The 26,192-nt window shown below is 52.8% G+C and overlaps 10 protein-coding genes across 10 annotated transcripts; 6 read left to right on the forward strand and 4 right to left on the reverse strand.

The window, feature by feature from the left end:
• Window positions 1–4,165: 4,165 nt before the first annotated feature.
• On the reverse strand, window positions 4,166–5,249 carry SETTUDRAFT_99074 (uncharacterized protein; the record flags this gene model as incomplete). Its single annotated transcript, XM_008032902.1, has 2 exons — window positions 4,166–4,922; window positions 4,984–5,249. 2 exons carry the CDS (start codon window positions 5,247–5,249, stop codon window positions 4,166–4,168), a joined length of 1,023 nt encoding a protein of 340 aa, XP_008031093.1.
• Window positions 5,250–5,675: 426 nt separating this feature from the next.
• SETTUDRAFT_98510 (uncharacterized protein) lies at window positions 5,676–6,233 on the forward strand (the record flags this gene model as incomplete). Its single annotated transcript, XM_008032903.1, has 2 exons — window positions 5,676–5,731; window positions 5,786–6,233. The coding sequence occupies 2 exons, from the start codon at window positions 5,676–5,678 to the stop codon at window positions 6,231–6,233; spliced, it is 504 nt and encodes a 167-aa protein (XP_008031094.1).
• Window positions 6,234–9,154: 2,921 nt separating this feature from the next.
• SETTUDRAFT_166083 (uncharacterized protein) lies at window positions 9,155–10,694 on the forward strand. Its single transcript, XM_008032904.1, has 2 exons — window positions 9,155–9,280; window positions 9,543–10,694. The coding sequence occupies exons 1-2, from the start codon at window positions 9,248–9,250 to the stop codon at window positions 10,461–10,463; spliced, it is 954 nt and encodes a 317-aa protein (XP_008031095.1). The 5' UTR covers window positions 9,155–9,247; the 3' UTR covers window positions 10,464–10,694.
• Window positions 10,695–11,063: 369 nt separating this feature from the next.
• Window positions 11,064–11,483, forward strand: SETTUDRAFT_24093 (uncharacterized protein; the record flags this gene model as incomplete). The annotated part of the gene is made up of 2 exons (XM_008032448.1): window positions 11,064–11,247; window positions 11,293–11,483. 2 exons carry the CDS (start codon window positions 11,064–11,066, stop codon window positions 11,481–11,483), a joined length of 375 nt encoding a protein of 124 aa, XP_008030639.1.
• A 159-nt stretch (window positions 11,484–11,642) lies between these two features.
• SETTUDRAFT_24094 (uncharacterized protein) lies at window positions 11,643–12,082 on the reverse strand (the record flags this gene model as incomplete). The annotated part of the gene is made up of 3 exons (XM_008032449.1): window positions 11,643–11,820; window positions 11,876–11,982; window positions 12,038–12,082. 3 exons carry the CDS (start codon window positions 12,080–12,082, stop codon window positions 11,643–11,645), a joined length of 330 nt encoding a protein of 109 aa, XP_008030640.1.
• Window positions 12,083–12,618: 536 nt separating this feature from the next.
• Window positions 12,619–14,561, forward strand: SETTUDRAFT_166085 (uncharacterized protein). Its single transcript, XM_008032905.1, has 2 exons — window positions 12,619–12,913; window positions 12,978–14,561. Exons 1-2 carry the CDS (start codon window positions 12,691–12,693, stop codon window positions 14,483–14,485), a joined length of 1,731 nt encoding a protein of 576 aa, XP_008031096.1. The 5' UTR covers window positions 12,619–12,690; the 3' UTR covers window positions 14,486–14,561.
• An 855-nt stretch (window positions 14,562–15,416) lies between these two features.
• Window positions 15,417–16,173, forward strand: SETTUDRAFT_44555 (uncharacterized protein; the record flags this gene model as incomplete). Its single annotated transcript, XM_008032544.1, has 2 exons — window positions 15,417–15,750; window positions 15,801–16,173. The coding sequence occupies exons 1-2, from the start codon at window positions 15,719–15,721 to the stop codon at window positions 16,171–16,173; spliced, it is 405 nt and encodes a 134-aa protein (XP_008030735.1). The 5' UTR covers window positions 15,417–15,718.
• A 1,183-nt stretch (window positions 16,174–17,356) lies between these two features.
• Window positions 17,357–18,853, reverse strand: SETTUDRAFT_166088 (uncharacterized protein). The gene is made up of 4 exons (XM_008032906.1): window positions 18,732–18,853; window positions 18,314–18,675; window positions 17,866–18,261; window positions 17,357–17,813 (listed from the first exon to the last, which is right to left on the reverse strand). Exons 1-4 carry the CDS (start codon window positions 18,762–18,764, stop codon window positions 17,705–17,707), a joined length of 900 nt encoding a protein of 299 aa, XP_008031097.1. The 5' UTR covers window positions 18,765–18,853; the 3' UTR covers window positions 17,357–17,704.
• A 2,780-nt stretch (window positions 18,854–21,633) lies between these two features.
• On the forward strand, window positions 21,634–23,247 carry SETTUDRAFT_99152 (uncharacterized protein; the record flags this gene model as incomplete). The annotated part of the gene is made up of 1 exon (XM_008032907.1): window positions 21,634–23,247. The coding sequence occupies one exon, from the start codon at window positions 21,634–21,636 to the stop codon at window positions 23,245–23,247; it is 1,614 nt and encodes a 537-aa protein (XP_008031098.1).
• A 102-nt stretch (window positions 23,248–23,349) lies between these two features.
• On the reverse strand, window positions 23,350–24,202 carry SETTUDRAFT_166090 (uncharacterized protein). Its single transcript, XM_008032908.1, has one exon. The coding sequence runs from the start codon at window positions 24,062–24,064 to the stop codon at window positions 23,459–23,461; it is 606 nt and encodes a 201-aa protein (XP_008031099.1). The 5' UTR covers window positions 24,065–24,202; the 3' UTR covers window positions 23,350–23,458.
• Between the last annotated feature and the right edge of the window lie 1,990 nt (window positions 24,203–26,192).

Below are 26,192 nucleotides of genomic sequence, written 5' to 3' on the forward strand. Positions count from 1 at the left end.
CCCCTGTCTAGAGTATGCATATCTTGAAGCCCAACCATGCAAGCCATGCAGCACAACACAAGTCTCTCATGCATGTCAGCACGTCGTCCCCACTGCGACGATGATGGAGAGGACCCGCATTGGCGATCTGATCATGTGACGGGCATGCTCATTGGCACAGGAGAGGAGGAAGGGGGAGGGGGGGGGGACAAGCTGCTGCCGAAGGAACGCGGAACACGGTTGACCGGATAGGCGCGCTGCGAATCATCTGCATGTCCCATCATCTCACTCGCACACACCACCGCCACCACTACACTCTTGCCCTCATCTGCAATCTCACACACAGGCTCACATGTGCAGGGCCAGCCAATGGCATGCAGCTACGACACATGGCACAAATGATTTCCCAGCCTGACTCGGCAGCCCGTCCACCAATGGTTCACCTCCCCACACGCACACGCAATGACTCCATGGGCCTCGGTATGCCTGGCGCGGCAATGTTGTTCAGCTGCGACCGACAGCAAACGGACATCATAGGCAGGCTAAGCAGGCCGTGCATCTCTCTTATTGTTCTGTACACCTGTGTGTGCGTGTGAACTTTATTTCATCTCCATCTGTCTACTAATCATGGAGAGGGGGGGCAGCGCGGGAAAAGGAGTGGAGGGGGGAACACGGGAAAAGACGGGAAGAAACAAACAGTGCAGGCCAAGCGAGCGAGAGGCATGAAAAACAAGAAAACAAAAAAATAAAAAAGACCATGCTAAGGTTTCGGTCGACTGTTGGACGTTCCGATCCGCCCGCTGACCGACGGCTCGCTGCGCCCGCCCTCTGCCTTGCCTTGCCTTGCTGCTCGTCATCTCTGCCTTTCTTTTTTCTTGTTCCAAGCCTCAGCCCCCCCCCGCCTCTCCGCCTAAGGGTGTCTGGTGACGCATGACGAACTGGTAGCACAAACCCACACTTTGTTCTGCATTACTTTTCAGCTGTATTTTTTTTTCTCGATAACACGTCTGCTTGCAACGGTATACAAGAGCGACATATATGAGGTGATTTTTTTTTTTGCAAAAAAAAAAATAAATCCTTCGTCAAGGCATGAGGATGCATCCAGGAGAATTAGGTAAGCGAGACAAAGCAGGGCAAAAAAAAAAAGAAAGAAAGAAAGGAAGAAACAGGGTTACGCAGGGTGTGTGCTTGCTACTGCATCGCGGATGAGGGTTACATGCAATGGAGCGGAAATGCGACACACTTTTGCACTTTGACGGGGTTGTCTGTGTGTGTGTGTACAAGAGAGGGAGTATTTTGCGGCAATGCCGCCTGATGCGACGGCCAGCCCCTCCAAAAAAAAATCTGCTGTCTTGCCCTGCTTTGCCCTGCCTTGCATCTCCGCCCCCCCCCCTTTCGCCTTAGGCCTAAGATGCCATGCACAAGATGGAGTCTAGCATGACTCTCTCACGCTCTCTCTTTGGGACCCAGGCACACATACATAGTAAGGTACATACGTGTAAGTGGGTGGGTTCCATACATAGCAACAAGTTTCCAGCGCAGCGCAGCGCAGCGCGGCTTGCGCGAATCGCAGCTAAAATGGCGACAGCAGCGGCGACATCAACATGGGCATGATTATTCAACTGAAGCACGACACGCGCGAACTTTTGGCCATGTACCTCGCGACAATATGGTACGATGCGATAGTGATACGAGAAGAACCCCAACAAGGACGGCATGCAAGCAGCTCTGGAACGGTGATAGCATGCGCCCTTTTTCTTTTCTTTTTTCTCTCTTTCTTTTTTTTGTGTGTGTGTGTGTGTGTGTGTCTCTCTCTCTCTTCTGGCATTTTCTCATTCCACATGTCCTTTTTTTTTCTGTCTCGGGGTCTCGGTGCACCCTTTGCGCTCCATGTCGCCGTGTCTCGACTTGTTCTACTTGGTAGTTTTTCTCGTCTCGTCTCGTCTCGTCTCTTTTCTTTTCTTTTTTCCTCTTCTTTCTAGAACTCGATACACACACGCTCGTACATGTACAGTACACAGATCAGATGCATACATACATACATACATGGCCCTCGCAGCATCCATGCTCGCCATGTGGAAATTAAAGTGGGTTGCACTACATACATACCAGCACTAGGTGTACACGCAACGTGTACATGCCTCCCTCGCCTGTGCCTGTGCCTGTGCCTACTATCCACCCTGTCTACCAGCACCAGCACCACCAGCATCCCCTACAGCCCCCTACATATGCCTACACGTACGTGTAGGTGTAGAAACAAGCATCAAGCTATCCATGTTCATATCCACTTGCATGCGTTGTGTGTGTGTGTGTGTGTGTGCAATATAGTGGTAGTGTATGTGTACACAGTCCAAGTACATACATAGATACGTAGATGCAAGCCTTGGTGCCGCGATAGGCGGTGTAACACTTTGTACGTATGTGGATATGTATGTGTATGTATGTATGTGTGTGTGTATGTATAAGGGCTTCTGTTATAATTAACTAGGTAGGGAGAGGCGGGGGACGCCACACGACAGGACACTGCGACTGTATGTGTATGTATGTGTATGTGTATGTGTGCAGTATGTGCAGTCTATGTGGTGTGTGATAAGTGTCTTTGATCCCGTAGTATCCGCTATCCGCTATCCGCTATGCGCGCAACAAGCACAAAACACAAACACACAAAGTCGACATTGAGTCTTCCCCCTCCCTTCCCCCCCACTACTTACCAGTGCCAGTGCCAGTGCCAGCGTCGGTGGCGGCGGTGGCGGCGGCGGCGGCAACGCATCCTCACCCAAAAAGGCGATCAAAGCCCGGTTATGCAGTTACATACTTACGTACATGGCACACACACACACACACTAAAAAAAAGAGGAGGAGAGAAAGACAGTGGCCTGCGCACAACACACTCACACTCACACTCACGCCACCGCTGCCTAAGCAACGTCGCACTTGCAGGAGAGCCCCAGCCTGGTCATATGTACGTATGTACGTATGTGTGTATGTACGTATGTACGTATGTGTGTATGTATGTCTGTACACCCTACATACGTACATACATATACGCACATACATGCTTTACGCAACCCACACTAGGTGCACACACACACACATACACACACATACATACATACATACATACATACCCCAGTCAGATCTTGCATGCCGCGCATATCGGCACGCCGGCTTACCATGTGCCGGACAGCGGCCACACCCCCTTCCCCCTTACCTACCTACCTACCTACCTACTCACCCACCTACTCACCCACCTACCCACCTACCCACTCACGCACGCACGCATCCACCCCAGAAAGAAAGAAGGAAAGAAAAAACATACCAGCTCAATACATATATATGTGTAAGAGTTTATTTTTTTTTATTTTTTTTAGCACGCGCAGCACAGAGTGCAGGCAGGCAGGCAGGCAGGCAGGCAGGCAGGTGGGTGGGTGGGTTTGCAGGCGCAGATTGGCGAGACGCGGAAAATCGCGGCCCAGGACATGCACGCGGGATGTATGTGTGTGTGTGTGTGTATGTACGTATGTGTATGTGGTCGGTGAGGAAGAGCATCGGTAGAGCATCGGTAGAGCATCGGTAGCGGCTACGGCAACGACTACGACTACGGCATGCCGTTTTGACAGAGCAATCAATGGCAAGGCAGAGAGAGAGAGAGAGAGAAAGGGAAAGCCGAGAAAGTCCATGTCTCCCGTTTATCGGTGTGCATATGCCTCATGGCACCCCCACGTCTTGCCTATTCTCCACAATCCATGGGGCATGTTTGAGAAAATGTATTCATCATAATGTTGTAATTTGGCTGCCTTGTCTGCGTCACATATACTGTACTCGGCTGCACACAATCGACCTGGCGCGCGGAACAGGTTGCACAGTTCGCCATTCGTCACACCCACACACCCACACCCACACCCACATAGACAGGCGGCCTAGGGGGTTATAAGATGCGGTCCTGGCTGTAACATCATGGCGACGTGGGGGGAAGAGAACAGGGCAGGACAGGGCAGGACAGGCGACCCGAGGAGGGGTGTGCGCGTGGGCTCCGCGGGGGGCCATTACAGGCAGTAATGGGTGTAGTATAGACGGAGCATGGTCGCGAACTGCTGCACAGGACGTTGCAAGGTCGCACAAGGCCCATGATAAGACGGCGGCGTGCTTGGCCGCTTACGCTGTGGTGGTGGTGGTGGTGCCTGTGCTAGGCGCGACCCACACCGAAGCGGGTGCGCAGGGTGTTGAGCCTCCGCAGTGTCTCGGGCATGTCGTTCATGCCGGCTTCGGTGCGCGTCAACCGGTAAGCAGAGTAGTTCCTGTTCTCGTGCAGCAGCGTGTCGATGAGGGTGAAGTCGCCAATCACACACTGCCCAGAGCTTAGCACCTCCATGGCGTCAGCATGCCCGGCCTCGGACGGCGCGAGCAGGGTATCCTCGTCGTCGGCGGGCTCAGTGCCCAGATCTGACAGCGTGTCGGTTCGGTGAAGCACGCCTCGCTCCTCGTCGTCGGCATCCTGCTCGCCGTCCGCCTCGCCGCCTGCCGTTGCCGTTGCCGTTGCCGTTGCCGCCGCCGCAGCCGTTGCCGCCGCCGCCCCGCCCGCCGCCGCCAGCCGGGCCAGCTTCTTCTTCAGCTCGCGCCGCTTGACGTGCACCGACACCATGACGAGCTGCAGCAGCAGGATGCACACGTCGAGCGCGCCCAGCTTCCACTTGCTCGTGGGGCCCTGCTGGCCGATGAAGTCGATCATCAGGCCGCCGTGGAGATAGCCGCGCGTGTCCTCGCCGGCCGCCGGCGCCGGGTACGAGAGATGCAGCGCCAGGCTGACGCCAAACGAGAAGAGCAGCAGCGGCAGAAACGGCTTGGGCTCGTCGGGCGGGCGCATGGCCGTGGCCGTGTCGGGCATGGGCGTGAGCAGCGTGCCGTGGATAAAGGCCTTGAAGGCGAGCCAGAAGAAGGAGCAGCTACAGCGCGCGTGTCAGCAGTGCCGCACGTTCGACGGATTCCATGCTATCGGCGGCCTACTCGAGGTGGTAGAGCGTGATGAGCTCCAGGTAGACGACCATGTCCAGCTCGCGCAGCAGCTCGCCCAGCATCTGGATGCGCTTCCTCTTCGCATCCACGCGCCGCTGCTGCCGCTGCTTTTCTCTTCCGCGCTCTGCCGCCGCCTCGAGCCGGGCCATGGCCTCTTCCAGCGCGCCCACGTCGTCGTCGTCGTCGTCGGGGGTGGGTGCGGGTGCGCCGTCGTCATGCCGCCGCCGGGCGCGCGACGACTCGGCCTCATCGTTCATGGCGCAGCGAGGGGGTTGGGCGTGTTGCTCCGGCTCTCATCGAAGGCGGCCAGTGGGTGGGGGCGCGACAGGAGATGCTCAGCCTGCCTTTTGCGACCGAGCGAGGCTTTCTGGCCATGGACGAGCCGGCGCAGGTGCACGCGCAGACGCCGCCGCATCGGGGCTGGAACATCACAAGCCCCGATGGCCGGTTGCGAGTGGTGAGATAATCCATTGCTCCGCATCTTGCACCCGTCGCCCACTCGCTCGCCAGCACGACACTGCGCTTCTAAATCGGTGCAGAGCTTCAGTTTGCACATACAACACTATTGCTGTGCCCCGACTACAACTTCTCACCCAGAGACGCTGCCAGCTGCCTCGAGCAACCCCGCCACACCTCCGCCACCTCCGCATTCCGCACTCCGCATTCCACATTCCGCGCCCACCATGTCCCTGGGACCCCCCAACAGCGCGCCCCTCCCCTCTTCCTTTGACGAAAATGCGTGAGTAACAATGCCCAACGGCCAATTGGCTGCATGTACTAACATCCCTACCAGCGACTTCTACAATGAAAACACCATGGACAAGATATGGCGCCGTCTGCGCGAAGAGCCCCTCGTGCCCCTCGGCTGCGGCCTCACCGTCTGGGCCATTGTCGGCGCAACCCGCTCCATGCGCAAGGGCGACCATAAAATGACCAATCTCTACTTCCGCCGCCGTCTCTACGCCCAAGCATTCACCATTGCCGTGCTCGTCGCCGGAAACATGTACTGGCAAAAAGACCGCGTCAAGCGAAAGGAGTACGAAGCAAAGGTCGCCGACAAGGAGCGCATGGACAAGAGGGATCGCTGGCTCAGGGAGTTGGAGATGCGTGATGAGGAGGACAAGGCGTGGAAGGAGAGGATGGCCAAGAGGGCTCGAGGCGCCGCCGACGAGGCCAAGGGCGTCACTGACATGGTTGCGGAGAAGACCAAGGAACTAAAAGACCAGACCTGGGGCAAATAACAAAGGACCACGACATGACAAGATCAAGCTCTATGCACAGTAGACACGGCGTCTACTAAGAAAATTGGCGCAGAGAAACGCGCCCGCAGTCTGGACCCATTCCAGAAATACCGCCTTTATTGTATATTTATTGGGCTTTGTACGAGTACACTTGGGGAACTTGAGACGACGTTAGTTATGAGCAATACTTCGCTCCTTGATGCATCTGATTTGGGCTGCTGAAATGCATTTCAAAAGCTTCACGGGACATGGTTTTTTAGTCATGTACCAAAAAAGAATAGTTTACGTCTTGCTATGTTCGCGTTAAGCTGGATACAAAGACGCCGGTTCGCCGCTCTATCTAAATGAAAGTATTCTAGTTAATGTAAACGGCAAGGACTGGGATTCTGCATGTCAGTGAGCGTATCCCATGTATATGGCTCCATTTGCTGTCAATGATTGCTGCAGTATATATAGCCCAAGAATTATGAAAATTGTGTTTTTTCCTCTTTGACAATGATGTATTCCGTCTATTTCAGCATATTCATTTGGCCCCTAAGAAGTGTCATGCAAACCATATCCGTCACTGACGAACAGGAGAGTATTGGTCATTGATTTGTCCATGAAACATATGCCCTACAATACCTCTCTTTAAGAATATCTCTGCAGGCTATATGATGTTATATCATGTTGCTATATGGCCTGCAAGACGTGAATACGACTAACTGACTGAGTCCAAGCTGAAGCAGCCCATCACACAACGAAACAGGATTCAATATACAAAGATGTAGGAAAGATGGTCTAACCAGTACCTCATATTTAAATAACAAAGAAGTATTTTTGATATTCGCTAACAACATAACACGGTGGACTATCAAAGCTAACTATACATTGTCCGCTCAGGTCCTGCAAAATCTCCAAACAACGTACATACAAGAAAAGTAGCAATAATTACCACCCATCATGTGAGGAAACTCAAAGTAGTAGTAGTAGTAGTAGTAGTAGTAGTAGCTTGGTGTAGTTGTCAAAGTATCATCTAGTTAGATATACTCACGTCTATTCTACTGCGTTGTGAAATCCAACGCATCACGACGTTGAAATCACTCAGCATACAAATATCACTTGGACTTGAGTAGGAACATGTAACAAGACGACTACTACTACTACTACTACTACTACTACTACTACTACTACTACTACCTATCAATCTAAACACTAGACTGGAAATGCAAAACGGCATGCATCACCACTAGACACGTCTCATCGCTGCCGCTCAATACTCCTACAGTCAGGTATAGCTTTACCAGCAGAAACAAGTCTTTAAGCTCAATCATTTCCATCCCAGGAGCATAACCCATACTTTCGTAGTTGCACCGCGAGTCGCTAGAGCAGCTACTAGAAGCCATGGGCAGACGTCACGACATGGAGTCATGTGTAGCTCTCATACTAAGTAGCTTTATGCTGCTGCTGTATAGATGGGAATACCAATTTTACCTCACATTTTCTAGGTAATACCAAAGGCTGTATATACATGCACAACCTCGAACAAAATGCAACTAGAATAGAGGGGTTGTTTCATGTCGTTTCATGCAGTGCAAGGAATGTAGGTGAAGAAGTGGTTTCCTGATGTTGTATCATGCAGTGATGGCATTGCTGTATGCTTGGTCGCGGATGAGAATATCAAGGTCGCATTTGTTCCGTTTGCCGATATACCCACCTATCTGTTACTCAATCAGCGTGGACGAATGCTGTTCTAAACTAGAATAATCGAGTATTCATTGTTTTTTTTTGGCGCCTGCCGGTGTGTCGTTGTTGTTGAATACATGAATAGCTTTGATAACACCGATTGGATGCGAAAATGCCACCTATCAAAAAGACAAAAAAAATAATTCCAATAAATGAACAGATTTGATAGACTTGGAAATTCTCAACGTACCCAGACCAGCAGCACAACAAGCTGATATCCTTCCAACGTAAGTAACCCCAATTAATCCACCACTCTCGCAACAACTCCACCCACTTTTATGTACCATCTCCCTAGAGCCGGCACCCCCATCATCACCATCATCATCATCAGCAACAACACCGTTCCAAACACAAAGACCAAAAATCTCCACTCACAACTCAACTGCCGCCTATATTCCCAAATTAGCCGTCTTTCAGTCTTTCAGCCGGAACAACAATCACCACCACCCGCACACAGGCCTAGATTCGACTGGCGTCGCCGGTCCGGTTAGCCGGGACGAAACGCCCGCGCGTACCATCCCGCCTCCCGTGCCCTTCTTATCGTCGTCGGCCTGGTGCAAAGTTGTATATATTCCTCCAGCAGCAGATGCCGCTCGCTAGACGACTGGACTTGGGGGGTTAGTCACTTTTTTTTTGCCAGAAACGGCTCATATGGAAATGTGTGCTGGGCCAATGAATACTCGGGACGGCCTGGGTACATTATCTTTTTTTTGGGGGGGGTAGTTGACTGAGCAATGCGATAACGGTCCGCTTGAATGACAGCATCGCTTTTTAATGGTAGACCAAAAAAAAGGTTTCTGTGCACATATAGTTGTGTAGCCATGTGTACTTTGGGTGGTCCAAATAAAGAAACCCACCTTGAATCCCATCTACACGCCTTCTAGGGTATTTATCCCACTGCAGCAGGATTTCGCATGGAGTCCAGGGATATCCTTTATTGCGGGACGCGGGCCAGACATTCATCTTGTCGAGTGTGATTGTGCATCAGTCGCTCCCCCCCCAACACGAGCATGCTCGGTGTGACTTGAACGAAACAGGAAAGCCAAAAACACACAAGAGAAGCATCATCCTAGCCTCGGCGGCGGCTCATCGGGACGTCATTACGCAAATTTGTGGGTTTCCTCCATCAGAGCCGCCTGGACGGGGCACGTCGGGAAACTCTAATCTGCAACGTCTACTTACAACAAGGCCGCCGGGGCTGCCAACCCAACAACAAAAAGGTCGTGGAAAGCAGCTCCACCTTCCTGTCTCCAGCATTCCACTCCACCCCTCCCCCCTCTTCTCCAGCCATGTCTGCTATCAAAACATACGAAATCACAGAGGTATGTACCATGTCTGCTTGTGCGTTGGTCTTGTTGCGCCAGCGTTGCTGTGCGAAGGAGGGGTAGCAAGCTTGGGTAACGTCTACCCCGCTGAGGCCATGTAGCCGCATTGTCAGTCTCGCGACGCAACACGAGGAAAAGAAAAAGTTTAATATTTAGGTGGACGTCTACCTAGAGGCCACGCCATCGACGCCATATACGCCATGAACGCTATATTTACTTTTGTTTCCGAGCCAAACTTCAGCAACTGACCATGTCGCAGCCATGGCTCAAGGAACGCTGCTCACTGGGCGAAGGCCCCTTCTGGGAGGAGGACACAAATTCGGTTCGCTTCCTCGATGTCGAGCAGCAAAAGGTGATGCGTGTGGACTTGGAAAAGGGCCCGTCGAGCTTCAAGGTGATCAAGGACTTTGACATCTCCATGGGCGTCACAGCAGACATTGAGGGCAACGACAAGGAGTTTGTCTTTGGCGGCAAGTATGGCTTTGGCGTAGCCGACAAGCAGACTGGCGAGTACCGCTGGCTCCAAAAGGTGTGGTCTGAGGAGGAAATCAGCGCCAAAAAGCACGAGATGATGCGAGGCAACGATGGCGCCGTCGACTCCCAAGGCCGCTTTTGGGTGGGCTTCATGTTTGATCCCTTGCTGTCCGAGTTGAGGAAAGATGGCGCCGTGTTCCGGCTGAACGCCGACCTGAGCCTCGATCGCCCCATGGACGACATTATGATTCCCAATGGTACTGCTTGGAACAAGCAGGACGACACCATGTACTTTTGCGACAGCCCGACAAAGACTATTTTCCAGTATGACTTTGACCCGGCCACGGGCGCCATCAGCAACAAGCGTCCCTACTTCACCATGCCCGAGGACAAGCGCTACGGCCCAAACGCCGTGCCAGACGGCCACTGCCTGGACGAGGAGGGCTACATGTGGACGGCCCTGCACGGAGGCTCTCGCGTGCTCCGAATCTCACCCCAGGGCGAAGTTGTTGCCGAGATCAAAGTCCCGACCAGTCAGGTTACCTGCCCTTGCTTTGTCGGCGACAGTCTCTTCATTACCAGTGCTGGTGGCACGAGCGGCGAGAACGGCGGGCCTGTAGACGAGAATGCGGGCTACTGCTTCCTAATCAACGTTGGTGTGCGGGGCTTGAAGAAGTTCAAGTTCAAGGGTGGTGACAAGATCTAACGTGGTAAGCAGAATGCTGAGGTTGTTGGGGAATGGTATCGAGGCTAGCTTTGTGGAGCCAGTCAGACTTTGTTGCTCGACTTGGAAAATGGAAAGCCGCGGAGGCTAGGTGTATTGTATCCAATGTATACAGTTCATGTTGCTCATCTACAAGACTCGCATTCTTCGCATTCAGCCCAGTGTCGCCATGTTTGGTGCGCTAGATATATTCAACCATCATGTTGATATTCCGAACGCCATACAACCACTTCTCCATGCACAATGTAGCCAGGTGCGGGGCGAGTCGGCCCTCTTTTCTATATTCGGATTTCTATCCCAACCAGTGCTCAGTCTTGACTGGTCGTATAGCCCCGAGCGACCTAAACCACCTCGTATTCGATTGTATAGTCTTCAGAGCTGAAGTCGCAAACATGATGCACCCCGCTGGTGAACCATGGGCTGCTGCGAGCAAAGAGGGGGGTTGACGCTGGAACATGGCCAAAAGCAACGCTGGGAGAGATATAAAATGGGCCGAGAAAGGCGTCTGGAGACTGCTTCGTGCAAGCCTTTTCAACTCACATTGAACCGAGCAAAGCCTACATACATACATCAACCTGCAACATGCTTCCCATCAAGACTCTCATCACTGCCCTCGTCGTCGCTGGCAGCGCCTTGGCTCTTCCCGAGCCCGCGCCCGCCGATGCGGTTGAGAACGTGGAGCGCGATGCCGCTCCCGCCGCTGAGCCTGACAATCTTGACAGGCCCAACAGGCCGGACTGCAGGTGCCACAGAGTCAATAACCCAGGTGGGTGCTCCATGTTACACCAGCGCCACGGCTAATTGTTTCTAGGCTACTACTGCGGTTACTGCCATTATAGGAATGAGCATGGGAATAACAACTGGGGCGGCTATGTGGTCCTCTCTGGACGTGAAGACAACCATATGTACTGGTGCAGTAGGGACGGAGGTTGCAGGGACCATGGCTATCAACACAGCTGCGCGAGGCACAATGGCCCGTGTGACGGTAGGAACCATCCCTAGATGGACATGGGAACAAGTAAAAAGGGCCCGTGAACCGCAGGGCACGGCGAGTGGGGATGATTCGTTATGGGCAGGCCTGCCATGTGTCGATGTCTGATTGTTTTATCTTGACCTCACACTCGCTTGGGTATCTGAAACTGTAGCAAAAATGAAATGGAGTTATGATTTTGCGGCTTCGCTTTGCTGTCTGGCCTCGTCCTCTTCTGGCGTGCGGGTAGTGAGCTGGAGGGCGTGGATACCGCCTTCTTTTGCCAGCTCGTCTTTCATCAGCGAGTTGACCATGCGGTGCCGTGCAAGTTGCATCTTTCCCTGGAAGGCGGAGGAGGTGATGTAGACGCTGAGGCGGTTAGTAGGGGATATAGGGACGGGCTGTTGGAGTGCTTGGCTGTTACCGGAAGTGAGTCTCCCTGCTGGTCACTCCCTGCATGGCCTTGTGGTGCGCGTGCTTGTGGGAGTCATTGAAGATTTCGAGACTCGCAGGCTTCAGGGCCTCGGTGATCTAGGGGGTGGTTAGTCGGGGTCTATGCAATGCCGGGGCAGAGTAGATGTGGCACCTTTGTGCGCAGAGCATCTTCCATTGGAGTCATGGATTGGGCCATGGCGGACATGAAGCGCCTTCCTGCGAGGCGGGCGTGGCGGGTGAACATGCACAATCTTGGTTCCCTAGCTGTGTGACGATATGTGGTGTAGAGCCAATGGGATAGGTCGAGGGTGGGGGTGGAGGAGGAGAGAGGCGGGCAGCGGGCGTCGGGGCCAGAATTCAGGCCGAAGCACGTGCCGCGGCGGGGTCGGACGGCTTTCTCGCACTAGTGGAGCGCGTCATGATGATTCCGACGGGCGGGCAGGAGAGCAATTGAGGCGGCGGCACGCGCTGAATTGCTGCCAAACCCCCTCACCGTCCTCGCACGCTCTCTCGCCAGACGGCGAGAATTTTTCTGGCTGTCCCATTGCCTTCTCTGCGCGGCGAGGCACACGCCCGTCGCCGTGCCAACATGATTCGGCCGTATCCGCCGCCCTTCACCCACGCATTTGCCTCGGAAGCATTGCAACCTGCATCCTCCTGCGCTGATCACGGGTTCCTTACCGCTACGCCATGTGGGCGCGTAATCTATTCTCGCGCACCCAAGCCCGACTCAAAATATCGCTGACGGCCTGCATCGCCCATTGCCCCCCGCCCTTTGCATCTTCGCGCTTGTCGACGGTGAGAATGGCGTCGACGCTCCCCCGCCTGCCCGTCTTCGAGGCCATCAAGAAGCACAATGCCTACAGCACCGCCGTCGTCCACTCGCTTTCCGGCCGCTCCTTTACCTACGGCGAGCTCGTCAACGATGTCGCCGCCGCAAAGGACAAGCTGCAGCGCAATTGCAACGGCGCCAGTCCGGCCGGCCAGCGCATCTCGTTTCTGGTTGAAAACGGCTACGACTATGTAGGTGCGCGTTCCTCTGGCCCTCGTCTGTAGAGAGAATGCATGGCCATCGACTCACACATGCCCAGTCACGCTGCTCTCCATCCTCGCCGCCCATTCAATCGCCGTGCCGCTGTCGCCCGCCTTTCCCGCCCATGAGCTGCGCTACATTCTCGACCAGAGCGAGTCGCTGATGCTTCTTTCGTCGGAAAAGTTCCAAGGCCAGGCCGACGATGTACTCAGCGAGGGCATGGCCACAAAGCCCATCCACTACAAGCAGGAAAAGATTATGATGGGCAAGACGGACGACTATGTCACACTCGAGGAGCCCACCAGCCGCGAGGGGGGCATCATGCTGTATACGTCGGGGACGACAAACCGGCCCAAGGGCGTGCTGCTTCCTCAGGACGTGCTCACAGCGCAATCGCAGTCGTTGCTCGAGGCTTGGAATTACAGCGCCAACGACGTGCTACTGCATGTTTTACCCCTCCACCACATCCACGGCACCGTCAATGCGCTGCTCACGCCTCTGTTTGCTGGAAGCACCATTGAATTCCAATTTCCCTTTAATGCCTCGGCAGTCTGGGACCGTCTGGCAGCTCCGTTCCTACCCAACCCAGACCCGGCCAAGAAGCCCATTACCTTTCTCACCGTCGTCCCAACCATATACACGCGCCTGCTAGCCTCACATTCCAGCCTCTCGCCCGAAATGCAAGCCGCAACAAAGACGGCTCTTCACCCGTCCAGCATGCGCCTCAATATTTCAGGCTCGGCTGCTCTCCCCACACCCGTCAAGTCGGCATGGACCGAGCTTAGCGGGGGCAATGTGCTGCTGGAGCGCTATGGCATGACTGAAGTCGGCATGGCGCTCTCATGTGGTCTCGACTTTGCAGACCGCGTAGATGGCTCGGTTGGGTGGCCGCTTCCTTCGGTACAAGCCCGGCTTGTGGACACGGAGAATGGAGAGGTTATCGAAGTGGGCAATGAGGTCGATCCTGCCACGGGCCGTGAGCGACAGGGCGAGATCCAACTGCGGGGACCAACCATCTTTAGAGAGTATTGGAGGAACCCCGACGCTACCTCCAAGGAGTTTACCGACGATACTGATGGACAAGGAAAGTGGTTCAAGACGGGCGATGTTGCAGTCCGCAGGGCCGTTGAAGGCGCAGGCAAGAGCGGGCAGCCATGGGCAAAGGGGCCCCTCTATTTCATCCAAGGTCGCAAATCAGCCGACATCATCAAGACGGGCGGAGAAAAGGTTTCTGCTCTCGAAATCGAGCGCGAGATGCTCTCCCTCGCCGAGGTCGACGAGGTTGCCGTGGTCGGTCTCCCATCAGAAGCCTGGGGGCAGAAGGTCGCCGCTGTAGTCGTCCTCTCCGACCAAGGCAAGACTGCTGGCAAGGGAGGCAAGGCGTGGTCAGCGCTTGACATGCGGAGAGCGCTCAAGGAAATGCTAGTAAACTACAAGATTCCCCAGGAGATGAAGGTCGTAGACACCATCCCGCGCAACGCCATGGGTAAGATTAATAAGAAGCAGCTAGTCCAGCAGATTTGGGGCGAACAAGTCCAGGGTACAAAGGAAAACGGCGCCGTGTGACTGCCTAATGGCTGTGTTTAGAATACATGTACTGCATAGAAGAGCTAGTCTCCAAGAATGATAGAAGAGTCGATTAGAGTCCATGCCAGTCTTGCAGGAATGAGCACACAGTGGGGATGACGGGTCTTGGCTGAAAAATGTGCAGTTTCCTTTCCCTCTCCCTCTTGCATTCAAGAGCCAAGGTAGCTGCCATACGCGTCGTACACCGCGCTTGCTCTCTGGGGCTAGCCATCCACACTGCACTTGACTCGACATGTACAACATGTCGCGTGACACGACATTAGGCCACTAAATGCAAAGAAAGAAAGGGATCAGCGCTGCAAACCTGCTAATCTATTGAATTATCGCTAGACCAACTATATACATTATGCTAAGAGATTTCTTCCTATCCCCCCTTATCAGAAAAAGTGATACAAGACTGTACCTGACCTAGTTGCCAGGCCTAGTGGAATGACCATCCTTTTCCATTAGGATAGTGACTGCTTCATAAGCGCCAATCCCGCCATTTTGCAAGCACATGCGACCATAGGAAATTGAAATTTGGCTATCCCGTTAGATCTGGCCTACACAAGCAGTTTACCGGCGACTCAGTAGTCAGGTGGGTGACCACTGGCGAATCGTCGCTGTTGCATGTTTTTTGATTTTTTTTTGGCTCGTATATCTTTTCTAGCTGCTTTTTGATGTCATCTCTGAAGAAATCTACAAGTCGATTCAGTTACTAATCTGTTTGTGGCTGGGGCGTGGCAGTGCAAGCTAGTTGGACCATGTGACTTGTGGCGAGCATGGTACTAATGGTGGATTCAATACATAGCCTACATAGCTACCAACAATTTAGAATACATTCCTATTGATTGCATCTCAACTTTCAAAAGCACTTTAAGCGGTCATCTCTATTGTCCATGAAGATATTGACATTTACGCAGACAGCAGTGCTAAGCGGTGTTGGAGCCTTTAGTACCAGGACACGCAATAGACGCTTTTCTTCCTCTGTGTCCTATCGTGGGATATATTCAATAATGTTACAAGACCTGCAGGCTGAGAGTCGCTGGATGCCGATTGTCGCTTATTGCAACAATCAATAGACTCAAGCCATATTTCTGACATACGTCACGGCTATATCACTCACCAACATGTAACGTACATTCCTGCTCCTGCTGTCTGAGGTAAAGCATCCCTTCCTAGCTTTCTATCAAAACAAACACGCATCATTCCTCGTACCGGCTTCCATTCTCAATGAGTGCACGCGAAAAGAACCTCCAAACCCAGTTCGCCCTCGTCAACCAGAACGGCGACGACTTCTCTGCACAACTGCAAGACTCCGACCCAAAAAATGGGTCATCACACTCCGCGGCCCCAAAGACTCGCCCTACGAGACGGGAAACTTCAAACTCGATGTATCCTTTCCAGACGACTTCCCCTTTGCCGCACCAGCCATTCACTTCCGCACGAAAATCTACCACCCAAACATCGACAGCAACAGCGGCACCATTGCGTGGAGCCCAGCAAACGAAGAATGGTCGCCTGCGTGGCACATGGATAAGATTCTCATCATGTTGAGCAGTCTGCTTAGCGCACCGGATCCACGCCCTGGATGCGAGATTGTACCGGAGATTGGGCATGAGTGGCGAGAGAGGCGCGACGTGTATTGGCAGACGGCCAAGGAGTGGACGGAGAAATACGCAATGTAGGGAGATGGGAGCGCTGAGAGAGAGGGAGAAACTGGAATTAGTGACTGAAGTGCAATATCCGGTACGTCAAGTGTATGCGTAGGCGCGAGCCACGGAAGACTCATCTATGAAAAAGACATGCATCATCGTGGATTGCAAAGTGGAGGAATATGCAAGTTTCTACCTTCCTTCTTGACCTTGGGACTGTAAATCCTCATGGGACGTAGTTTCACCTCCATCTCGGAGATATTTGCTTTCAGTCTTTGATGGTGTCGACATGGTATTTAGGGTGGCGAATAGGTAGAGTGGGGGTAGGTGTAGGGTTGCTAAGACTTGGCCAAGGTACGGTACGTAGCTGTTCTACTGGTTCGATGCCTACGAGAAAGCTACAAGGTGCGAAAAGGTATTGTACACTTGCTAGTCAGTCCAGAAAACAGTTTAGTCGTATACTTGTGATATTTATCTTGACATTGATACTATTCCAACCATTGTTTTTCCTTATTTACCATACTTGTTCTTATTACTCTTAGAAAACACCTCTACTCTGTACTTTGATATTCAATCGAGTATAAGATTCGAAGAGTACAAAACATTACAACTGTAATACCAATTACAAAGTTCGCAGGATTCAATCACCCAGAGGAATAAAACCATGTATGTACTATAACTAACTACACAATAACACGCAACCGCAATTACGCGTGCGACTCATGCTTCCACATCATATCATGCACAGCTATCTCTCTCTCAACAGTACGCATACCCCCGGCATCCTCACAGCACTACTCCATGCTCAATCATCACAATCACACACGATGATGGCGTGAGCATCAAAGTTGCGTAGGTGCATTTGTGTGTGTGTAAAACCAGCGCCTCTGACTTCAGCCCAGCCGACCTAGCTGACAGGCGCAGCTCAGCGCCGCTCAGCCCAGCTGGGCATGCAAATCCGGGGGAAAGCGGTTAACGGGCGAATGGAACGAAAAAAAAATAAAAGTCGGCGAGGCCCATGTGCTTGGGGGCCAAGAAGACACAAGGCCATGGCGCACGTCACTGGACCGCCTAGACGTGTGTGTGGCGTGTTTACATGTGGCGTGTTATTTTAGTGTGTATGTGTCGTGCTGATGGAGTGATGTAGATTGCTGCGTGTAAAATCTAGGTGCGGGACTGCGAGTGCGAGGGAGGGAGCCAGGTTCAGGTGCGGGAGGGGAAATTCTACACGTGCTTGGCTGGGATACTCCCTACACGCGCCTTGCTGTCAATCTGCCTATGACTGATGAACACCCCCGGCGTTTTGTTATACAATCCAACACAATTTCAGAAAATAAATCTTCAAGATTGGGTATTGGAAAAGTAGATATTAAAAAATTATATCATCGCCGTGACTCAACGACAATGATCCATGTCATGCCCTGATGCACATCTTCCCCCTTGGTGCGCGCAATAAGAAGCCCATTTATCCATGATACATTGGGCCCTTTTCCCATATTATGTCGTATGCTTACAAGCAAGCACATATCCTGGACATTTACATAACAGCGTACAACATGCTGCATTAAGCGGTGTGGCCAGCTTCGGCACGAGCAATCGAGTTGTCGACCTTCTGGCGACGCTCACGACCCTTCTCCGACCAGGGGAAGTGGGCAACAGGGATAACAAAGAAGCTGTATTATGAATTAGCATGCTGCTTCAAAACCAATCACAAACAAAACGTACCTGTTCGAACTGTCGGCGATACCGGCAAGGGCGTTATACCAAGCAGCAAAAGCAGCCATGAGACCAAAAGCTCCACCAGCAATAATGCAGTCGCCCTGTGGGCCTGCAGCGTCGGCGTTGAGGTATCCAATGCCGAGGAGCAGGAATGCCATGTCGAGAGTGAAGAAGAGGAAGAAGAAGGCTACCGTGGATCGCAAGGTGCAGAGGAGCAGGAGGAAGGTGAAGATGAACCAGCCCATGAGGAAGAGACCAAACGAGTTGAAAAAGTCGCCCTTTGCGACAAGAGTCTCCTCAATCTGGAATCCACCAGGAGTGAGGATGATGCCGAAAGCGATCCAAAATCCTCCATAGGACGAGAGAGCAGTAGCACCAAAAGTGTTGCCGACAGCCATTTCCCTAGCTGCCTGTTAGAAGACGACTTTGAGCACATTGTAGAGTAGCAACGTACCACATGCCAGCCAGGAGCTGAACAAGACCGCCATAACCGTAGGCAATGGCGACGACAATGCTTGGCTCACCAATGTGACGGGTGCGCACGTTGATGAGGGACAGGACAAAGGTGGTCAGGGCAAAAGCCGAGAGACCCAGGGGAGCTGGGTTGGCAAACTTGCGGTTCGGGGGTCGGTATAGCCCAGGTTGGAATTCCCCGCCAAAGGCAGCCAGGCGGAGATCCGGGTCGTTGGTAGCAACGTGGGCGAGAGGGTTGCCGCCATAGTCATAGGGGACCCTCTGCTTGGCACCGCCATTGGGTCCAGCCGCATGGTCGGTCGCACTCGTCTCATTAATGTTCTTTTCAAAGCTCGCGCCGCGCTGTACCAGGTATGATTAGAGTCATGAAGCGTCGCGCAGTGGGAAGGGCAACCTACGTCGGCGTTGTTGTGCTCACGAGCCGTCGCCATGATGTCGAGTATGGGTGACGGAGATTTGGCGTGCTGATTGGCCGGACTAACTCGTGGATTTGGTGGAGAGAGTCTGGGGAAGGGAGGGCAAGGTCAGGATGGGGCGAGGAGCGGAGAGGGTCATTATATGTCCAGACCAGCATCACCAGGGTGAGCATGGCGTGTCGACGTGCGCCATGAGCCCATCGTCCCCTTACGGGCCCTAGCCCCGCAACCAAGGGTTGGTAATAAGAGTCCAAACAAGTGCAAAAGTGGACCACCCATGGCGGTTCCCCATAGACGCCTCTGCAGGCCGGGTAAAAGGGCAGCACATGTCTCCACTGATGGCCAGCCCGCTGAGGGCACGGTGGGCGGAGGAACGACCAGCCGTCGAATCGAAGCCAGCAGCGGCGTGAGATCGGCACCAAAAGGCCATGTTAGCGAAGATGGATAGAGGCCAACAAGCAACACCGACCATTGGTGCGCCAGCCGACCCAACTGTCGTGTGTCGCATTTAGAGGGACGCCTTGATGCTGTGATGACGCGGAGAATTGGCATTGTCTCCAAGTCCCAAGCACCCCAAGCATTACATCATAACCACTCGTGACATTGGCGTGACAGCGTGCGCATGCATAGGTGTAGAGTTTTTCCCTCTCTTTTTTTTCCCCGAGTGCGAGCGCAATCTTTGACACCAAGACGGATGGTGAAATGGAAGGAATACCACACGGTGTGCCTAGTGATTTGCGCGCGGGCGGTCTGACTGCACGTTTACCCTGTACGGAAGAGGGCCCCTTGCAAAAAAAGCGCCTAAAGGTGGAGTTTGCGCACACACGCTCCAATTGCTTAGACGAGTTAGACGCAAGGCCGTCTTGACCAGGCGCTCGAGCATAAAGAGCGGACAGACGTTCCTTGAGCAGTGTGTGACTGGGTGCGGTGGGATGCCGGATGTCGCGGTTGAGGCTGGGCATGATAGCAAGCGGCTTGCAGCTGCTACTGCTGCTGTCGCGCGACCATTCTGGCGTGGTTTTGGCCGTGTTGAATACAGACATTGCTTTTGCCCCCCTGCGCACGCAATTTGCGAGGAAACACCCCTCTCCCATCGGCCCATTGCGTGTTAAACGCCGCGGAACGAACGCGCTGATGGCATTGTGCGTGATGTCTGGCGGCTAAGCTTTGTCCAAGAAACTCGGCGACATGTCCGGCATTTTCCATTATCATGACACCGCACAGCCGGCTGCAGCCAATGGGCACACCGCCGCGGCAATCCATCCGATGGCCATCTAGTCCCAAAAACTCGACCTTTCAGTCTGCTGCGCTTCTGGAGCGACGAATCGAAAGCCCACGGACCCCCAGAATGTGGGAAACAGTTAATGCACTGGTGGTGGCACGGTTGAGACGCTCGTTGGCTGTTGCACCCCCCGGACCAGCGGGGGTAGGGTGTCATGTTATTTCGACCTGCGTCCCGCTGTCCCGTCTCCGTTGGCGGTGCGACGACAGACGCGCATGCAAACATTCTGGCCAGCCTTTGGGGGTATTACTGCTATCGATTACTGTAAACATGCAGATGGCTGCGTGAGACTGCCCGGCCTTGCGCCATCCATGAGCCATTTAGGCTAATGTCGGACTCGAGTCGTTGCATGGTATTTTGGTGGTCTTGGCCATGGCCTCAACAATTGGCATCAACAACTATCTTCTGCTGAAATGTGCTGAATAATGAGTGGTGCATGCCGAGTGCCGAGTGCTGAACTGCTGGGCTGCGGTACAGACAGGTCCCTGTTCGCACGCTGTCGACATTTGTATGAGACAGGCTAAAGTGCGTTGCTTATTACCCCCTCGACACGTTGAGCGGGTGCCGTGCATTGCTACAGAGCCGCATGTAGATGATGGCCTACAGGCAATGCTGGCTAGTTGAGCCGTGAGACGCGGCACGCTGGACCTGGTCCGCTCCAGTGAGACGACTATGGGAGCCCCGACCCGTGCAGACACAGATTCGGAAACGAGGAAGTAGGGTCCACCTGGGTTGTGGAGAGACAAATCTGGGGACTCCGCTTTGTCCCTGCGCGAGAGCGAGCCACAATAGGCCGCCACGCTGGAAACAAGACAATCGACAGAAGCCCACGGGTGCGGTTTCGACGTGGCCAGAGGACTCGTGCTCGCATTCGGGCGGCCCTACGGAACCCTGCCCACATGCTCCAATAGCCTCCGATGGTCCGTATAGCTTGACAACCGAGGTCGGCATTGCTACCCTGGAATATTGAGTGGTCTGAGTAAGCCATGGTTTTCTGTTCTCACGACACTCAGCTGAGACAAAGTTTGAACTGCTTTATCGCACAAAGGGGCTCTGGCAGAGTCCTGCACATGCCGGTATTGTTTCGAGGGCCGACTGCAGAGGCGGGAGACGGCCTCTGCGCAGGTAGGAGACGGGTGCTCTCGTCATGTACACACTAAGCCGCTGCAGGCCCAAAGCCGTCGAGGACGTCGCAACAAGGAGTCCGGGGCCAGACGTGGCGTTTCTTGTCACTCGTTCCCGGCTTGGTAGCAACTTGGCGCATGTCGCTACGACGGCAGCATGGGTGGTTATGGCCGGGAGCGAGCAGGCGGAAATAACAGCAACACGGCGGCGGCTGTCGGCCGATGGAGAAACAAGACGAGACTCGAAGCGGGCGCTCTGAGGATGGCAATGGCGATGGCAATGGCAATGTGAGCGATGGTGTTGAGGCGGGTCTCGGATGGGGGGCAAGTGCGCGTGTGGATCCGCGCTGAGTGGAGCGTGGGGAAGCTGCCAGTAGCTGCCTGGAGCTCCGGCGACGTCAGTTTGCCGTCTGTCCTGCCATACTGAACAACACCAACGCCCCGAACACGCTCACCACCGAGCGCTTTACTCATCGCCATGGCTGGAAACGCGGACATGGCGAGCATCTCGTACTTTGACCATTCGTCGGGCAAGCGCGTCAACACGGATGCCGTGCTCATTGAGGCTATTCGCACCCAGTACCCCAACCTCGACCTCATCGTCGCGCCCCAGGGCAGGCTCAACCTGCTCGCATATGCCTCGGCCGGCTTTGCCACCGCCACGCCTCTCGAGGATGTCGTCAAAGATCCCGTCTACGGTCCCGGCGTCAAGCAGCGCTTCTATGTCCCCTCGGCGAGGCGCCTGGATCCCCGCCCCGGCACCATGGTCGAGCGCGTCATCTTTGGCAAATACATGTACAAGTGGAAGGACCAGGAGGCCATAGTCTACCTCGCAGAAGGGCGCGACGGCTCGGGCGCGTATCCAGCCCCTACCCTCTACTACATCCTGTCCAATGCGGAGCACAAGGTGGACGAGCTGATCAAGGAGGCGACGACGTGGGGCTCCGAGCTGCATGACGAGGTCTGGGTCTTTGACGGCGGCTACTGGGAGAAGAGTGCCGAGCTGTACAACTCTGTACAAAAGGCCTCGTGGGACAATGTCATCCTCGACGAGGACATGAAGAAGGCACTCATCGACGACGTCGAAAACTTCTTTGACGGCCGCAAGACGTATGAGGACCTGAAGGTGCCCTGGAAGCGTGGCGTCATCTACTATGGCCCTCCAGGAAACGGCAAGACGATCAGCATCAAGGCCATGATGCACAGTCTGTACCAGCGCGGCACCAATGGCGACTCTAGGCTCTCTGTGCCCACGCTCTACGTCCGCTCGCTCAGCTCGTTTGCTGGTCCTGAATACTCTTTGAAGGCCATCTTTGGCAAAGCCCGCGAAGCTGCCCCCTGCTATCTCGTCTTTGAGGATCTTGATTCGATTGTCAACGACCACGTGCGGTCCTACTTTCTCAACGAAGTAGACGGCCTCAAGTCCAACGACGGCATCCTCATGGTGGGCTCAACCAACCACCTCGACAGACTGGACCCTGGCATCTCAAAGCGCCCCAGTCGCTTTGACCGCAAGTACTACTTTTCAGATCCCGACTACGAGCAGCGTGTTCAGTATGCCAAGTTCTGGCAAAACAAGCTCAAGGATAACAAGAGCCTTGAGTTTCCCGATGAGCTTTGTGACAAGATTGCAGAGATTACTGCCAAGTTTTCGTTTGCGTACATGCAAGAGGCTTTTGTTGCGGCACTTTTGGCCATTGCTGCACGGGGAGGTAAGAGCACTGCGGAAGCGGAGCGGGAGGCAGCGAGGTGGGCGGGTCCTCAGGACCCAATGAAGCTCGCTACTGGTACTCTTCATGCCAATTTTGGGCGGAGAGACAACTTGGGTGGTTCTGACGTGGAGCCGGCTTCAGAATTTGACAAGCTGGAACTGTGGGTCGAGATCAAGAAGCAAGTTGAGATTCTCAAGGAAGAGATGGACGAAAAGAAGCACAAGAGCGACTGGGAGCTGACCAGCCGACCAAAAGACATGGATGCCACACGCTCCAACTCGACTAAATTTAGAGACGAGCTCGATGCTATCCTGCATGGCGGCCAGGACAGACGGCCCCGTCATCCCTTTCCCGAGTTTGAGCGTTTGTCCAAGTCATGAACAAGGGGTTTGACTAAAGCACATGAGTATACGCGGGATGCCTGGCGTTTGGGATTGATTACACGGCACATTTGGTGAGGGTAGCTAGGGAATATAACGCTATGCCTGATGACATGTTTCTTTCTATATACGAGCTGACGCCTATGGTATGATACATGAGATGACTGAAAAAGGCTATGGTTGGAGGGTATTGTGAGTGCAATATTCCCAGCTAGTCGCCATGTGTCGCCGCCTCCTCCATGGCCAGCACCGCATGCTCGAGCTCGCGAATTCTCTGCCCAACCCTTCTCTTGACCTCATCCGCAACCACGCGATCCTCGCCCTCGACAACACCCTTGTAATACGTCAACAGGCGATCCAGCTCTTCCCTCGCAGCAGCCCGATCATCAGCCGCATACGTCGTGTTCTTCTCGCTCTCTTCAGACGCAATCTCAAACTCGTCCTTGGCCGTGCCATACAATTCCTGGATTTCCTCAATCACCTCGTCCACCGCCTGCTGCGCCTCGGGCGACAGCGACGATGGAGATTCCGACGTCGACGCAGCGAGCTTCCCGCGCGCACTCGCCGTGAATGTGCGGACAGACGACAGCGAGTTGTACGGGCTGTTGTTGAAGCGGGTCCACTGGTTCGGCGCCGCAAGCACCGATGTGTTGCGCGCGTGGTACGGCGGGGGCGGCGATGGCGACCGCGACTGTGTGTAGGTTTGCGTGGAGAATTGCTGCGACGCGGGGTATGACGTGCGCTGTGCTGCTATGGCGCTGGCCCGCAGCGTCGTCTGCCGGAGTAGCGTGCGGATGGGCGCTGCGCCTGACGCCATCTTGGGCGCCGACTGGTGGTGGTAGGAAGCCCGGCTCTGACGCACAATGCTGCGCTGCGCAACGCTGCGCAGCGAGGGCGTCCGCGAAAACAAAATATGCGACATGCTACGTTGGCGCGGCGGGAGGGAGTGCGTGTGGATGAGGGGGGGCCTCGTTCAGCTTGCCTGAGGTTGATCGGAGTTAACGGCGTCATGCGGCTGTGATGATGCTGCTGCTGCTGCTATTTTTGAGAACCCCGTGACAGCTGGCCGCCCCAGACACGAATGGCTGGATATTTCATGTTGCGATATATCCTACATTGAGATGATACTCGTGAATGCTCGCAGTCATTTAGGACCGCATGTCACGACATGTCATACCCTTATTTCGATTTCGGGGTTAGTGGACGTACCAGGACGGAATTAGGGATGAAACTGGGTAGATTGTACATTGGCTAAGTACTGAATCTATAATTGGAAAGACAAGAGTCAGCTGTTCTAGAAACGAGTCAGAGCACTATCGTGAGTAGGTTGATGGTTTTTCAGCGGGTATTATTACAGTACAAACCTAGAAGATGGCCTATATAGCACTGCGAAATGATGATACTATCCTCCTCTAGACTATAGACTGGCCACTAGGTAGTGGAGAGCAAATGTCTTCCCCTATAATCCAGTAAAGGCTGTGTTTATAAGTGCCTTGGACTCTTCTATGGTGCTGCCGTCGTTTTTAAATAGATGACAATAATACGTTTAGAAGTGTCTATACAAAACGGTTTACCTAATACATATTCAGCTAATAGACTTGAAGAGCAATCTAAAGGGCGGTCTTAATCCGCATACAAAAGAGTAAAGGTATATTAGCATCTCCCTAATTGACATTGCCGATAAGCCTCGCACCAAATTGCTTGCTAGAGGTTTGCTGACGACTTTTATTGTGCTGGTTAATAACCTTTGGATAATAAGGCTATAGAAGAATGATGCATCGAAAATGCGTGATATAAACGCACGTGATACCCAAGTGTTAAGGTAATGTATTTCCATATTATGAGGCAACGCAGTTCTACCTCACGCACAATTATTCCAAACTATTCACTAATAGCCTAATTCAGCAATTTTCGTCAACTGCGTAAGTAGTCTAGGCTGCTATAATTCTAAGCATGGCATACTTGAGACCGTAACTAATAGCTAGATAGTAGTTATAATATCTACTTCACTAGCCGCGGCCTTTTGTGTATTAATTTAGGGATTATTATTAGTGTTTTTATTAAATTTCACGCGCTAATAATAGGCGTAAGAAGCTTATCTTAAGTACTAGCTATAATAAAACGTAATTAATATACTAAGTAATATTACGTATACATAGATTAATTAAAATTCTTTAATGCACTTATACTATATAATAGCGCAATTACGTTTACACTTTATAAGTCTTACTAATATGATAAAGCTTCTAAGTTAATAGTATAAGTAGTAGAAAAGATATATTATAAAAGAAGTAATATTTTATATATAAGAAAGAAGCTTATATAAGTTACTTACTACTACTACTCTACTATTATTATAACCTACTACTACTATATAACTTAAAATTTAATTACTTAGAACGTAAGAGCCTAAAATCTAGAAACTTAATAGTTATACTACTCTTTGCTAGACTGGCGAATAGGTAGGGGTAGGGTAGGGGTAGGGTTAGCTTATATAATACCTAGCCCTACCCTTACTCTTACCTACGCTAAGGTTCTTTAGCATAAGTAAGAGTAGAGTTACTAAGACTTAGATAAAAGTAGAGTTAGGTTAGCTAAGACTTAGGTAGAGGTAGAGTTAGGTTAGCTAAGACCTAAGTAAAGGTAGAGTTAAGTATATAACTATTAGGTTATGCTAGGTTAAAGTCTTATTTTATTATAGATATTAATTACGTTCTCTTACGCCTACTACTACTTTACACTAAGCTTTAATATTAATATTATTCTTATAGAATTAAGTTTTATTTACTATTATATAAGTTGTAAGGGGCTCGACCCCGGAGGGTAGTCTTAAGCTCGGGAGCACGATCGGACAGGCCAAGGTAACAAGATTGTATTCGATAGAGAGCTAAGCTCTCGGCTACGTAGCTATCTATATACAATGCTGGTTGCTAGGGTAACAGTCG

The sequence above is a fragment of the Exserohilum turcica genome (genome assembly GCF_000359705.1).
Source record: "Exserohilum turcica Et28A unplaced genomic scaffold SETTUscaffold_8, whole genome shotgun sequence".
Taxonomy (NCBI): Eukaryota; Fungi; Ascomycota; class Dothideomycetes; order Pleosporales; family Pleosporaceae; genus Exserohilum; species Exserohilum turcicum.

Bases quoted from the DNA above. Each gene is read 5' to 3' on its own strand.
- SETTUDRAFT_166083 (XM_008032904.1), top strand. From the start codon at position 9,248: ATGTCTGCTATCAAAACATACGAAATCACAGAG. The intron at 9,281-9,542 runs GTATGTACCATG...ACCATGTCGCAG, and splicing joins AAACATACGAAATCACAGAG to CCATGGCTCAAGGAACGCTG.
- SETTUDRAFT_166085 (XM_008032905.1), top strand. From the start codon at position 12,691: ATGGCGTCGACGCTCCCCCGCCTGCCCGTCTTCGAGGCCATCAAGAAG. The intron at 12,914-12,977 runs GTGCGCGTTCCT...ACACATGCCCAG, and splicing joins AAACGGCTACGACTATGTAG to TCACGCTGCTCTCCATCCTC.
- SETTUDRAFT_166088 (XM_008032906.1), bottom strand. From the start codon at position 18,764: ATGGCGACGGCTCGTGAGCACAACAACGCCGAC. The intron at 18,676-18,731 runs GTAGGTTGCCCT...TACCTGGTACAG, and splicing joins GTGAGCACAACAACGCCGAC to CGCGGCGCGAGCTTTGAAAA. The intron at 18,262-18,313 runs GTACGTTGCTAC...ACAGGCAGCTAG, and splicing joins CAGCTCCTGGCTGGCATGTG to GGAAATGGCTGTCGGCAACA.
- SETTUDRAFT_166090 (XM_008032908.1), bottom strand. From the start codon at position 24,064: ATGGCGTCAGGCGCAGCGCCCATCCGCACGCTACTCCGGCAGACGACG.